Below are 15,040 nucleotides of genomic sequence, written 5' to 3' on the forward strand. Positions count from 1 at the left end.
GAAGATGATGTGGGGCTCAGACTATTCCAGCAAGTTACTTAGGACAAATTTGCTTCACAGTTTCAACTGGGTGGGACAAGATATGTTTTGAATGAAACAATGTTTTTAAATTAGAAAGAGCCAAAGGGAGAAACAGCCTGAGATGGAACAGCAGCAACAGAAGCAGAGGGAGAAAGGCAGACAGGTGCATGGAGGGCGGGAGAGAGGCCACCGCTGTCAGAGGACGCAGTTCCACTCCGCAGCCCTGCGTCCACTTCGAGCGCCATGAAGACCACGTGGGTGCTGCAGCAGTCGGGGTGGGTGGGCCCAAGATGGGCCTTTGTCACCAACTCCCAGCCGACAATGATGCTGGCCCAGGGCTGACACCAAGGGATCCTGGGGGGGGAGAAGCCTGGCTGGCGGGAATGGGGAACGCCCCAGCACAAGGGCCTCCACGAGCACCGGGTGTCCGAGTGTGTGCCAGGGAGAGTGGGCAGCCCCTGAGGAGACTGCGGAGGGCACCGGGGCTGGGACGAGCCGTGGGGCAGCCAGGTTGGGTGGTTCGGGGAGTGAATGTGAGGGTTTGTGCGCGGAAGGGAGGAATACCTTGCCCTTGTCACACTGAAAGGAAATGCAGACTAAAAGGGACTTGAACATACCTGTAGCCGGAAGCAGACCAGCCCCAAAGTGACTTCCGTACAGATCTCAAAGCGAGGGTCCTGGATCACCAACGACTCAAACTCGTGAGCCAGCTGCACATGCTGGAAAGGGCAGGGGTCCGCCTGAGCATCTGGGCTCGCAGTCCAGGGCCCAGCCCCCCCTCCCGGAGACGGACTGCACGTCTGTGACTCAGTGGTGAGCGTGCAGCCCTTACGTCCCCGCTCACCAGCGGCTCCCGCAGGGGCGGAGGGAAAGCTCGCGTCCCCGTGGAAAAAGGGAGTGTCTTCAGGAAAACGCCACCCGATCAATCGCTTGTGATCTTAGAGGGAGCGTGGCGAAGAGGCGTTTGCACGCAGGCCACGCCCCCTGTGCGGATGAGGAAACTGCGGCGGCTGTGTCCTGTGACAGGGCCCGTCACCAGGCCACCGAGAGCTGAGCATCACTTCTGTCCCTGTCACATACACACACTGTCTTCCTCTCAGCGAACAGCGTCCCCTGATTGGGCCTCCAGGTGTTTATGGAGCTCTCGATGGCACTCCATCTGGGGACAGGGTCTTGGGGCATGTCGTGCTTGTTCTAAACCCAGGCATCCAGCCCGGCGCTGCCCTGGGAGGGGCTCAGGGAGCAGACAAGCCCAAGTCCTTCTCCCAGTGTGGTTGGGGCCCAAACACCATGGAAAGGCGGGGGCTCCCAGTCACGTGAGAAAGCTCTCACACCACCAGAGGGCGCCAGAGCCCCAGGCCTGCAGCTGGGCTCCAGACCACAGACCTTATGGGGAGACAGCTTGGCCATCCCCTCTCCTGTCCGGCAGGTGGGACCCTCTCAGAGGGAGGCTCTGGGTGAGTTTAACACGAGGCAGCGTAATCACACCCAGATGCCCCTGAACCTCAAGAAGGCATCATTACGGAGGCATAACCCCCTACTTTCCACGTCCCGTCCCCAAAGAAGCAGAACACTTGTCATATCGGAGAACGTGCTCTCAAGTGGGGGGGCGACCTCTCACCCGTGAACCCACACACTCCTTGCGAGGCCGATGGGGCCAATGTGTGATGTGTGACGGGCACCGAGCAGGGGGCGCCTGGCCACAGGCCCTGTCCCAGAGCACGGGCCCGGGACCCCTGCCCAGCCCCCAGGGGCTAAGCCTCAGCCCCAGGGCTTCTGACAGACCGCCACGTCACCAACTAGCATCGGGAGCTGCAGTTGACCTCCGTTTCCGTGGAGGTGGAGGCCCTGTGCCCTCGAGGGTGGGGACACGGCCAAGGACAGATGTCAGGATGGGAGGGCCAGCTAAGTGGGGGAGGGGGTGGGCTTGGGCAAGTCCTAGCACATACTTAGGCCTCAGTTTCCTCAACTGTTAGAAAAAGCAGGTGAGGGGCTTGGAGCAGACAGGTGTTTGCCACACTGGAGGGCTCATGGCAGCTGAGAGCCCTCCCGAGAGCCAGGCCCTGCGAGGATGGGAGCATGTCTGGGAACCACCAGGCCAAGGCACACCACCCCCATCCCGCCTCTAACTTCTCCTCTCCAGAATGTTCTTGAAGCAAAACACTGTGCTCTCCCTGTAGCCCTCTTTGACAGGTCCACGCCGCCGGCCACACAGGGCTCAATTCACTTTGAGTCTCCCGGAGCAGGTCGCCTGTGGTCTCGATGGACGCTTGGACCATCTCGTGCACACCCCAGTGCCGCCTGTGTGCTGACCCCGACATCCCAGTCCGCTCGAGAGGCCCCCAGACCTCCGTGAGAGCCCCAGCAGGCAGGGGGGGAAGTCACCTTGCGGATGTGGGCCTGCAGCCCCGCGACCCCGTACATCCGGAAGACGAACCACATCTTCAGGGAGCGGAACCTGCGGCCCAGCGGCAGCTGCCAGTGCTGCAGAGAGCACAGCGGGTGTCAGGGGCCCCGTGGGACAGGCCATCCCCCTGCGGGTGGCCATCCCCCCCCCGCTGCCCCGTGTGTGGGCATGGCCCAGCCCTCGGAGGAGGGAGCCAGTCTCACAGACAGAGGCTGGTGAGGACAGAACAGACGGGTGACTTGGGAGGCAGTGCGGTCCCTGCGCACTCGTGGACGCGAGAGGCTGGGCTCGCAGCCCATTTGCCAGATTCACCCTCAAGGCAGAAACCATAACAGAGCCCAGAGGCAGCTGTGAGCCCGAGGAGGGGAAGCTGGCACTGCGCTCTTGGTAAGAGAGCCGCAGAGCTGCCACATACGTGGTCTGGGCAGAGGTACGGGCCAGCCAGCTGGCAGGGGACACCCGTGCCTGTGAGGGGGTGGTAGAAGGAACAAGACCAGGAGTGTGGGCAAAACTGGTGCCCCAGGCCCTTTGCACGCCAGGGGCCCAGAGACAGGCCCCCACACCCGGGCCGCTGCCTCGCGTTCTGGGTCAGCACAGCCCCGGAGCTCCACGAGGCAAATCTCCCACTTACCCTGTAGTCAGTGATCAGCCCTGGAAAAGAGGAGGGAAGAAGAAGGGAACTGTCAGACTCGTGGGTCGGTTACATGCCTGGTCCTTCACACATTCATGGTCAGTCCTCCTGCCCCAGACCTAAGGCCGGCGAGCGGAGGCTGCGTGGTCTTTGTGGTGCTTCCCCGGGTGCCCAGAGTGCACGCAGAAATGCTGCATGGAGTGGGCTCCCGTCCACGTCACTTTCTGCAGTGACAGGAGTGTGAAACCACGAGATTCGCCCAGCACCCAGGGTGACACCAGCATCGGGCTCACGTTGGGCCCCATCACCTACCCACTCACTCACTCACGCATGGGATGGTTGATTTGCAAGAGAAGAACGATTAGAACGTAGAAAAGAAATCGCCCTCAGTGGGTGGTCAGCTCTGTATCCTTGGGTCTCAGCCCGGTGCCTGGCACAGGACGGACCCCAGCGAGGGTCCCCTGGGTCAGTCTCACTGTCCTGGGTGCCATGGTTTCTCCGTGCTCATGGGAAAGACCAGCTTGCCTCTCCCGGGATTGGATGGGGAAAGGATACTGGACCAGACTCACAAATGGGACTTCCTACGTGGCAATCCCGGGCAAGGAACTGGGGGAAATTAGCAGATGTGCAGCTGTCCTGTGGTTACCTCTGACAGTCTCCTGCCATCCAGACCAGGCACACTGGGGTCCCCCAGGGACCCTCATTCCCAGGTAAGAGTGGCCATGGTGTGGTCATCGCGGCCCTGACTGTGGTCAGTCAGGACACACTGTCCACCTAACGCAACCCTCCACCACCCTGTGCTCGGTGCATGGTGCAGGCGGGTGGGTTGGCACGGCATTGACCAGAAAACCAAGAGTCACGGCGTATGATGACTCCCCGCCTGCACCCGGCTGGGGCAAACCAGGTGCTTCCTCCCCTGTGGCCTAAAATGTCAGAGACAGACCCACTGGGCCTCTTTGTGAGGCTCGACCCCCTTGTTTCGTGAGGGACCCTGAGACGAAGCCACACAGCTGTGGGACTCCGGACCAGTGCGGTCTGTGGCACAGCCGGCGGGCAGGGCTGTTAAACACACGTCCCGCAGTCGGCGGAAGGCACAGAGACACAGTGAACCTCCCTGAAGCACTTCCTGGCGTGGGAGCGGAAACCCGGATGCTGCCGGGACCCTCCGTTTGCTTTATGTCGCTGTGCTGACCGCAGCGCCACTGGCCATGGGTGGCTATTTAAATTTAATGAGAAGCAAACGCAGGTAAACAATGAGTTCTTCGCTCAGACCAGCCACTTCTCGGTGCTCAGTGGCCATCTGTGGCTCGGTGGCGCCCCGAGGTCAGACCTGGCAGTCTGGAGCATCCCCTACAGGTGCCCACCATCACGTAAAGAGCACCAAGGCCCTCTGGGCCAGCAACTTCCTGTGGCGATGGTTTGAGTCACCCTGTGGACGATTGAGTCCATTCTGTGTGTCTAGTAAGCCTTTCCCACCACACGAGGTGCGTGCGGGGCTAGCAGCTCCTACGTGTGTGAGCCGTGGCTCGGTGGAAGCACACGTGGCAGCGAGACTGTCAGCCACGTGGAAGGAACAGCATCGGCCCGGGCGCCAGGTAACGGGAACTTCCTGGCTCTCTGCACGCTTGTTTTCCCAACGTACAGTTCCTCTCCCGAAAGAACCTATCTGAAAAGTGTACGTACCCCGTGTGGCCCCTCGTCCCGGTCACCAGGGTTGTGAAAGATTTTCTGCTATCGAAACAAAATCCCCACTTGTTTTGGTCCCAGTTCCCCGTTTCCCACTGGCGGCCATGCGTCCAATGACACAGCGTGTAAACACGCAGAACCGACATGGGTGTCGTGAGCAGAACCCCTCCCACTGCTGCCTACCCGGGGGCCAGCAGGCACCGTCCCAGCCCCAAGCAGCAGGGACGTGGTCCCCACCCCAGGCCCACCACACTTGGGAGAGAGGATGGTAAACAAGCGACCAGTAAGCGAGGGTGTGCGTGGAGTCGTGGCCCGAAGGAACCACCAGGGGGAAGTGACAGACGGGAAGATGTCCCTGTCAGGGAGACTTCGGTCCTGCATCCCCATGATGGGAGGGTGGCATCCTGAGGACCCACTGAGGGGCAGTGGGCTGGGGCCTGGGGAGCCAAGAGGGGCGAGGCCAGGGCCCCGAGGGCAGGCCTGAATGGGCTTGAGTGCCCCTTGCTTCCGCACCAGACGTTTTGGGTGGGCTCTGGGCCTGGTTCATGGCCCCTCTACAAGGGCTGGGCGGACCAGGTGTGCAGAAACGGGCCAGGTGGCATCGGGGTGCCCGTCCTGCCCAGGCCTGTGACTTTCTCTTCAGCCCCCCCACAATGCTCCTCTTTTCCTTCCTCCCCTGCAGGTCCTGGCACATGTGGACGCCCACATCACAGAGACATGGGCTTTCTCTGTTCTAACGATTAGTGCAGGAGGGTCCAAAGCGGTCCTGGAAGCTGCCCCGTGTCCTCCACACCCAGCCCTGCAGGCTCCCAGATCCTGCCCTGAGCAGCTCTGGCCTGCGGAGCCCAGGGCCTTGTCACCGCCAGCCCCAGGGGAGGCGCATCTTCTCGGCTGCACACCTAGCACCCCTGGGAACCCTCTGCATTTGGGAACCTCCCTCTCAAGCCCCAGGGCACTCAGAATGAAGCTTGGCAGAAGCAGGCTGCTCACATGAGGCTGTCACTTACCTGAGTCCTGGTGGCTGTGCTTCAGGTACACAGGGTCCATCTTGAAGGTGCCTATCAGGTCCACCCTCCGCTTCACCCTGGTTTCAGAGGACACACGATGGGCTTAGGGGAGGCAGCAGCCACCCGTGCTGCAGCCGCCTGCCCCACCTCCACCTGGCCGAGCGCAGGCCCACCTGCCCCAGGACCCCGTCCCCGGCCTCCGCCCTCGGCCCAGGCCCCACCCCTGTGCTCCCCACCACCCAGCGCTGCACAGTGGCACCGCGCACATCTGCAGAGCTCCGAGCACCTCGGGCAGGTGGTGTAATAAAGAACAAATATTTGGTCTTTGTCCCTGGTTCCTGGCGCACAGTGCCAAAATGCCCTGGAATGTGGGCGGTGATGAGAGCAGTCTTTCTGTGCCAAGGACGTGGCAGGTGGCCGGGGCTCTTGGCTTCAGGATGGGGCCGGTTGCCAGGAAGACCGAGCGGGTGGGCAGAGGGGTGGAACTTCAAGCCCCATTGCCACATCTCCGGAGAGGGAGGGGCTGCAGGTCCAGCTCCTCACCGTGGCCAACGAGCCCGTCGCCCCATCATGGTGCCTGTGTAGTGACCGCTCCGTCAAACCCCACCTGACGTGGCTGGGTCTCTGGCCTCTGGACACGCCTGGAGGGAAAGCTGTGCCCCACTCCACCCACCTCCTCCCGTTCATTTCTGTCCTTTCTAATGAACTGTACATGTAAGGATCGTGTGTTCCTCCGTGGTGAGATGGGGGACCAGGAGAGCAGGGGAGCGGAAAGGCCGGCCGCTCCCAGGGAACTCGCACTTGGTCTCCTTCGGACGCCAGCCTGAAATTCGAGCTGGTTTTCCTTTTTTTTAATTTAAAAATAGTATGCAGTGTTAACACTATGTGAGAAGGGTATTCATAATAACACTGCTTCTGATGAAAACCTGAATACACAGTCAAACCCAAGTGAGGCTCCCCTCGCCGCCCCCGGAGGACGCCATGCCCACGGGGGTCTGAAGTTTCTTCTGTACAATCCCTAAGTCATCTGTAGTGTGGTTTGCACATTCCTAAACATAACACAAATACCAGACATTTAAACCTAAGCAGCATCATTTTTGTTCATTTTCTGCAATTTGCCTTTTCTCTCAAAAACGCACCCATGCCTTTCCCATGTGCTCATCCACAGGGCCCCGTCCACTCTTGCTCATGGCCGCAGACTGCTGCCCATCGGTGCTCAGACACACTCCCGGTCGTGCACAGAGCAACCAGGGCACTGTCTAGCACAGAGGGCTTGCCTCTGAGGTCGTCCCCAAGGTCATGCCACCCGCTAGCTCCTCCAACATTCGACCTGGACTGGCTTCCTCCACCATCCACCACCAACCATCCACCATCCACCATCCACCATCCACCACCAACCATCCACCATCCACGTGTTCCCGGCGACCTGAATGTGCATTTCTATTGCCAATGAGGCAAGGAAACCTGAGGGCAGACAGAGGCCAGCCGGCTTCCTCTCTGGGGAGGAAATTTCCATTCACGTCTCTGTGAGCGGTTTGCCTCTGTAGGCACATAGGCCGGAAGCCTCTGCGGACACCCCAGCGCTGCCTCTGGGGTCTCTCCCGACCTCCTCAGCCTTCTGCGCTCCCCGAGGTTGGAGGGGCCGGCCCCCCATGCTATTTGGCTGCTCCCTGGGCTGGCCCAGGCCCGCAGAAATGGTCGGTTCAGCTTTTACAAGTTCCACAAAACGCCGGCGGGGTCTGTCTCGGCCCTGCGCTGAGGTCTGATGCCAAGGCTTCCCCTCCGTGTAGGTGACAGGCCACGCCGTTCAGCGAGGATTTCTGGTGGGTTTCCAAAAGTTGCATCGTTTTCTTCGTAAAAATCTACAGCGGCTTTGCTATGTGGATTCATAGTAGCCTCATATCTTTCTGTGCTGTTATAAACAGTTTCTTTTTGAAAAAGAATTATATGATTGTGTGTTGCATACGTAAAAAAATGCAACCTAAAAAAAATGTTGTGTCTCCAGAACTCTTGCTGTGTCTCTTATTAATGATACTTTCACTGGAGACTTTTCTGTTCATTGCAGACGGTCCTATCACCTTAGAATAATGCGTTTTATGGCTTCCTGTCGACGGCCACGCTTCCACTTCTCTCTCTCTCTCTCGAGATGCGGTGGAGACAGCACAGTGCTGGGGACAGGTGGGAACCACAGAAATTCCTATTTTTTCCTGATTTTAAGAAAGTGCTTCTAACATTTCACCATTGAGAATAGGTTGCCACACTTGTTGGGTAGATTTGTAAAAAGCAGATTAGGAACGTTCTCTTCTGTTCCTAGTTTACTAAGAGCTTTGCCCTGCATGGGCATTAAATTTTATCTGACGCTTTTTCGACGTCTAATATGATGAAAACGTTTTCATTCTTTACTGTGAACGTGGCAAATGACATTTTAAAACCCTCAAACATTTTAAATCACCTGGTGTCTCTGGGATGTATTCACATTGGTCACGGCACGGCGTGTTTTTAACTGACTTTTATCGGCCGACGTCTGAGCGGTGGCTACACCTGAGCTGGTCCTGCGGGCTCCCGCTCAGCTCCTCCTCTGGTTTGGGGATGCGAGTGACGCTGGCTTCCTGAGACGAGACGGGGTATGTCCTGCTGTCCCTGAGGATGACGTGTGATGTGATGGGGTGGTCACCTGCCCCGGCGTCCGGCAGCACTTGCTGTAGAAAGTCAGGTGTTTCCGTTATGAGCAAATGCAAGTGCGGGGGCACCGTGGTGTGGGGGGCTGCAAGCTTTCCCAGGTTTCCTACCCGCTGGCGTCGGGTTTGGGAAGGTGTCTCTGCCGTCATGGAGCGTGTTCGTCTGGAGCAGTTTCGGCACGACGCCACCCAGTGCCCCCGACAAGTTTCTGAAACCTCTGTCGACCCCGCGGCTCCATCCCCCCAGCTTTCAGCCTCGTGCACACCAGAAAACAGCTCTTGCTTCCCCGTGTCTCTGGCTCCGTGGTGACCATTCCAGTGTGCTCCACGCACGCCGTTCCGTGTACAAAACTGCGTGTGTTCCTGGCCTGCGTCCTGCGAGGTGTACGAGTCTCTCATTTCACGCAGGACTGGCTGCTAACCCTTCGGCTCAGCTGCTGTGGGGTTGGTGGCTCTGGTGGGGACTGTGAGCTGTAAGAGGAACCATCTCCGACGTCCTTCCGGCAGACCCTCGTGTACCGCGGGGACGGCAAAGCAACCCTGGGGAAGCTGGGGCGATGGGAGGAGCCGAGAGCGCGGAGAGGCAAGAGCCACCTAAGAGCAGGTGTCACTTCCAGTGTGAACATCACATGCACGGCCCCACGGCTGGTCGGTGATCGCAGCAGGGGGAAGAGGCAGGCTCCCCGAACAAGGGTCCTTATAAGGACACATTTGGAGACAGTCTTTTAAAAAACGATTAAGTTAAAATAAGGTCCTGTGTCTCATAAGGACTAGGGTGGCCTCATAAGGCTAATTACTCTAATAAACCTAAAAGAACCAGCTCCTCGTGTTTCACACGCCTCCCAATTGCTATTTCTTTAAACATGGTCTGTGCAACAAGCCTGCCGTCTGCTTCAAGGTCCGAGGTCTGTTCTCACTGTGACCGCAGCACCCTGAGTGTGGCACAGCTGTTGTGACCATGCGGAGGGGGTCCTGGGGAAGAGCAGTCCTTTCCCCATTCCTCAGCCTGTGCTTGTCGGCCCCCAGACTCCGACTCACTCCACAGCCAAGAACAGAACCGCAGAGGCAGCTGGGCTCGGGCCGCGTCCCAGGGCTCCCTGCATGGGGGTTCTGGGTGAGTCAGAGCACTGATTTTCCGGGTCCGCTTCTCTTCGTGCTTTCTCTGGGTTAATGGAGCCCCAGCCAGGCCCGGTCACCGCCGGGGGTGGCGGTTGAGAAAGGGAGGGAAGCAGGTGTGAGGAGGAGCTGTGCACGCGCCCCCAGCCCCGGGTGCCCCAATGCCAGCCGCTGTTCTAAAGGGCCCTGGGCACAGGCCCTGGTTGTGAACGCACGGGGAACTCACCACATAGCTGAGCAGTCGAAATTCACCAGGAGCCACTTGTGGGGGTTAAAATTAAAGGAATCTGCAAACTGCCGAGAAATAATAAAACCAAAAGGACATGAGTGATTAATGCTGAGGTACAAGGCAGGACCCACACACGGTGATGAGCAGTGTGTCTTCCTAAGTGAAACAGGGAGGCCCTGCCGGGGGGGGGGGGTGCTGGGGGAGGAAACATGAGGCCACCGCAGCCCTGGGCCTGGGCTCTGGGACCCTCGGAGCCTCTGTTTATTCACTTTCAAGTGGCAATAAGAAAGCACAGCTCGTGAAATGAGAAGTTGATCTACATCCCATCCTGGGCTGGGGCTCGTGAGGAGGAGGAGGAGCAGGTCAGGGTCAGCGAATCGGTTCCGGCCCCAGCGGGTCCCAGCTGCAAACAACTGGCTCTGGGACCACTCGCCCGTGGCTGGCGCCACCTGACCACCCAGCAGAAAATGAGAGCTTTCAGCAGCCTCAGGGCCAAGGAGGGCAGGCTGCATTGCCCTAGGGCTGTTCTAAGAGCCAAGTTCTTGTGCTTTTGGAAGCGGATGCCCCAGTTTCCCCCCTGACCGGTGGTGACAGGACCTGGGTCCACCTGGAGGCCTGGGGACAGGGCCACAGGCCATGGGGCTAATCTGCAATCAGGGCAGACATGATGGTGTGGCCAAACCTCCTAACGGGGAGGTGATGGGGGCAGGGGGACAGAGGGCTTGGAACTCTTCTAAGCCTCCTCTGCTTGTTCCAGGGATGAGCCCCGAAGAGGCAGGAGGGGACAAGGGGCCAGGTGCACATGAGCAGGGACATGGGGACAGCTGAGGGCCCTGCTCTGGGGGCGCAGGTTCATTTCCTGCCAGGCTTCAGTGGAAGTCATTTTGAGAAAGAGACAGGAAATTACAAAGTTTCATTTGTTGATCAAAGGTAACAAAAGGTGAGAGAAAGGCTTTGTTTGCTGGGAATGTTATTAGCTCGCTCCTGGGGGCTGATCTGTTTAAACTTCTTTCATTACCCAACTGCGATATTTTCATCTTCCTGCTGACAGAGAGAAGGCTGTTATCTCCCGGCAGGACCGGGGCAGGATATTGCAACCCCTTATCTGAGCAGCTGCGCTGAGCTGAGCGCAAGGCATGGCCCGTCAGGCAGGAAAGGGTCCCAGGAAGATGCAGACCTCGGCGCTGGACCCGACATCCTGTCTGCTGCTGATAGAGCCCTCCCTCCCCTGCTGTGCTGGCCTGACCAGGAGGCACCCCTGTGAAAGGTGAAACCTCAAGTTCATGGGGAAGAGAAGGGAGAGGCAGGAAAAGGTCTGAAACCCTAAACCTGGTGGTTAGAAAGGCCTGGTCCTGGGAGAGGCTCACAGAGCCCATTGCATGCCTGGCCCTTCTGCCCCTGGCTTGCGGGGGAGGCCAGTCCTAGCGAGATGCTTGTACTGTCCCCGTAACAAAAGGCATTTCTGTGGCAGAGGGACTGAGCCCTCACTTCCCAGCACCGCACAACACCAGCAATCAGCAGTGGCCTGCTGAGGGCCGGGGGTCAGCACCCCAACACCAGCGCCTCTCACACAGCCCGTTGTTCACAGGCGGCTTTGGGAGCTCCGTTCACAGCCTGAGGATCGATCTGAGCCCCCACGTATTCTGTGATCAATAAATCATTACCGAGTGAATGAGGGAATGAGCAAATGTGATGGGAACGTGAGCCGGGAGCGAAGGACTTCTTGGTGCTACAGGGACCGCTGCTTTCAGAACGGGGACATTTGCACTCTGCCCCTCTGACCCCTCTGCCTGGCATGACAGCGTTCTCGGGCCCAGATTGGTAATTAGTCGGCGGATGGGCGGCAGGACACGGGAGTGGAGACAGGCTCTGAGGGACACTCTCCCAGGCCCTGGTGACGATTGATAACAGCATCTGAGGCAGGCACAGCACTAAGTGCCAGACTCGCCTTGTAACCCGTTAAATAGGATTAACTCCTCTGGTCTTGCAACAGCCCTGCAAGGAGGCAGCGGCTAAATCTGTCCTGGGAGAAGTGGAGAGGGCACCTAACCTGCCCAAGGGGATGCAGCACCCCCTGGAGTGGAGCTGGGGTCTGAACAGGCCGTCCAGGGTCCTCACTGCTGCACCCCACGCGTGGCGAGGCCTCAGGAAACCCTGCCTCTGAGCACAAAACTGATGCCATGGCTACTCCAACACATCTCCTTCCCCAGCTTGCTGCCCGAGTCTCCCCTCCAGACATCTGAGGTCCAGGCCGGGGTGGGGGGGGGGCATGTCCTCAGATGAGGATTTTAAAAAAAACAGTCACCGCCTCCCCAAAGCGATTGCACTGAAGCGCGCACCCACCTCCACGCCGTTGAGAAGGTGCCGGAACTCAGGGCAGACGAAGGCGCTGCCTGCGTAGGCGGCGTCGATGTGCAGCCAGAGGTCCTCCTTGTTACCTGGAAGCCAGAGGTGACTGTGACTTCTCCAGCGGACGCCGTCCTCTCAAGGGCCTCACGGCTGGCCCCGTCCAGGCCCAGCGCCCATGAGCAGCCTTGGCCGCCCTCGCCCCTGGGTCCCTGAAGGCCTCCCCACCTGGAGGGAGCGAGGCTGAGGGCCGGGGGCGTGCCCAGCATCGACCAGGTGCTCAGTGAGCAGCGTGAAGTAGTACTGTGATAAAGTTAGAGTTTATCACGTCACATTTAATATCCGATCGTATTTATCGTAACAGTGAGGCGATGTCAGGGGGGAGAGCCCCGAGGAAGGTCTCCAACCCTCAGGCGAAAACAGCGTCAGGAGAGAATGTGCCCAGTACTCACAGACGGGCCCCAGTTCTGGGAGGCAGTCGAAGGAGCAGCAGGACGTGGTCCCCAGGGTCACCACCACCTGGAGAGTACAAAGCAGACGTTGGTCAGGGGCACACGTCGGGGTCACAGCAACCGCCCCGAGCCGGGGACGTGGGGCCTGGTGGCACCGCTGCGTGGAGACGTGAGTCTGAGCACGCGTGAACCTCGGAGGGAGCCCTGCAGCCGTCTCGCCCGTCGCATCTCCCTTCCCCCGACACACCGCCAAGCAATCCGACACAGTGGCTTCTGTTGGTGGGTCACAGACGCGGGACATCCCTCCTCGTGGGAGTGATTTTCTGTCTGTGCGTGTGCACCCAGAAGAGTGCCTAGGACGAGGCTGACCAAGTATCAACACCGTTGGACTCGCAGGCGAGGTTTGGGTTGGTACACGTTCAACATAAGCCTGCGTTCTTGGGTTTGCGCGTCATCACTGATGTTGTCCCGAGTGTGGAGCATTTTGTGAAGAGGACGAGCAGCCCCTGCCCCGGGGGTGGCCTCAGCTGGGAGGAAGGAGAGTGTGGCTCTGCAGACCGGACGTCTGGCCGGTCGCCACCACAGCCTCCTCCGCTCGCTGTACCTGACCCACGGGAGACTCCAGAGGTGGGTCGGGGACCCACAGAGAGATGCGGCCCAGGTGTGGTCAACTCTTGTCCGTCCAGTTAAAGGGCCCGGTGCCCTGGGTCCTGTCACAGTCCCTGCCAGCCAACCCGAGCCCATGCGGCCCCAGCAGGTGGGAGGCTGGGGGGGCAGTGGGGACCAGACCCTCGGGGGATGGCCCTGCCTGCTCAGTGTTCCTGCAGCACACCCTAATTCTCAGAAGCCTCTCCAGCGCCCAGCACCTGCTTGGCCCCAGGCCCTGATGAGCTTGGCTGGCTTGGTGACATTAACCTGATTTGAGCAGAGGCATAATCACATTTGGGCAGGAGGAGGGAGGGAGGGGACAAGGCTGGCGCCTCATCTCTGACAGCCCCCCACCTTCCTGCTGCCCAGGACACTGTCCCTTCCAGAGCCTTTTCTCCTGCCTTAGCCATCGACCTGCCGGCTGTGCTCGGGTGTTCGCCCCCGGGGGCACTGCCCTCTGCCCCTGGCCTGACCTCCGCAGGTGCGGAGCTCAAGCCCCCATGAGGCAGCCAGGGGAGCCACCACAAGCCCCAGGTGTCCTCCTGGGGGCAGAGGACTGGCCTGCCAGACCCCCACCTGCCAAATGCGCCCCTGGCTCTCAGGCAGGGGTCGTGAACTTTGGGGGGTGTGCGACCCCCTCTAGCATGTAATGGAGCCAGAGGCACTGAGTGATCAGGCACATGCAGCACCATAGCCACTCGATCTGTCAGTCACGGCTCTGCCCTGCAGGTGCGGGCTGCCTCTCCCGTGGGCGTCACAGGCCCTGGGTGGCTGGTTTAGGGTCACAGATCGGCTGCCTTTGCTCCAGCATCCTGGGGTCATTCACGACGCTGCCCCTCTGCTGTCTATGCAGCCGGGGAGGCTCTGAGGACTGGGAGATGCCCAGACAGTGGGAGCGCCCACCAAGCAGCGCTTCCCGGTCCCGAGTGCACATGAGGACCTTCCGTGGCTGCGAACTGTGCCCAGTGCCCGGCTCTACCCTCGAGATTCTGGTGAAATGGAACCATCACCACCCTTCAGAGCTGCCCGGTGTGGCCACTGTGCCGCCAGGTATGATCCGGCAGGACCCCGCCAGCTGCCACGGCCATGTAGGGGGTGACAGTTCCCAGGCTCCAGCGGCCACGCCCGCTGTGCCTTCCCCATCGGAATACACCTGCGCGCAGGAAAACCCGGGGCCTGTGGTGGGCCGATGTTTCCCTCACATCGCTGCTTGCTGGCGTCTCTCACGAGGGACACAGCTTAGCGTCCGCCCACCACGCGGAGCAGCACGGTGCAGCCTCTGCGCTTTAGCTGTAACTCGGTCCATGCGCCCGTCACACATGCACCCGTCACACATGTGCCCGTCATGCACACCCCAGGGAGGAGCTGTGACACAAAGACCCCTCAAACTGTGACCGTGTGGTGTCACTTCCCAGGAAGCAGGAGCTAGGCTTCTCGCTGCCCAGCAGGGCCCTCCACACTGGAGTTCCCTGCCCACTCCTTTCTGAGATTTACGCAGGGAAGGCAGATACACGCGCCCTGCTCCCGCCTCGTTCAAGGAGGGGCCCACGTGCCACCTGGCCTTCGGCCTCCCTGGACCTAACCCCAGGCCCAGGCCGGGCTCTGGAGTTTGCACCCCACCTGCTGAACTTACAAAGAAAGGGATCAGACCGGCCGCCTTGTCCATCTCCAGCGCCTCCTGCAGGGCGGATGCGCGCATGGCGAACTTGTCGTCCGAAGGGATGGCTTTGAATTTCACGCCTCCGATTAATGCAGCTCTTTCCACGGAGCTGTGGGCCTGCAGAGAAAGCAGCAGAGTTAGGCTTGTGCAGCCCACATC

The 15,040-nt window shown here is 59.8% G+C and overlaps 1 protein-coding gene across 3 annotated transcripts in view; it reads right to left on the minus strand.

Annotated features, from left to right (window-relative positions):
- Positions 1–15,040, minus strand: part of DDC (dopa decarboxylase) — a 41,549-nt gene that overhangs the window by 3,360 nt on the left and 23,149 nt on the right. For all 3 annotated transcript variants that reach the window (XM_024563102.4, XM_045197462.3, XM_053927358.2), the window contains exons 6-13: positions 14,855–14,998; positions 12,574–12,640; positions 12,119–12,213; positions 9,773–9,840; positions 5,753–5,829; positions 3,060–3,079; positions 2,407–2,505; positions 639–740 (exon numbers count right to left, since the gene is read on the minus strand). In XM_024563102.4, coding sequence (XP_024418870.2) covers positions 639–740; positions 2,407–2,505; positions 3,060–3,079; positions 5,753–5,829; positions 9,773–9,840; positions 12,119–12,213; positions 12,574–12,640; positions 14,855–14,998 — 672 coding nt within the window. The remainder of the gene's footprint in view (positions 1–638; positions 741–2,406; positions 2,506–3,059; positions 3,080–5,752; positions 5,830–9,772; positions 9,841–12,118; positions 12,214–12,573; positions 12,641–14,854; positions 14,999–15,040) is intronic.

The sequence above is a fragment of the Desmodus rotundus genome, chromosome 6, assembly GCF_022682495.2.
Source record: "Desmodus rotundus isolate HL8 chromosome 6, HLdesRot8A.1, whole genome shotgun sequence".
In the NCBI taxonomy this organism is placed as follows: domain Eukaryota; kingdom Metazoa; phylum Chordata; class Mammalia; order Chiroptera; family Phyllostomidae; genus Desmodus; species Desmodus rotundus.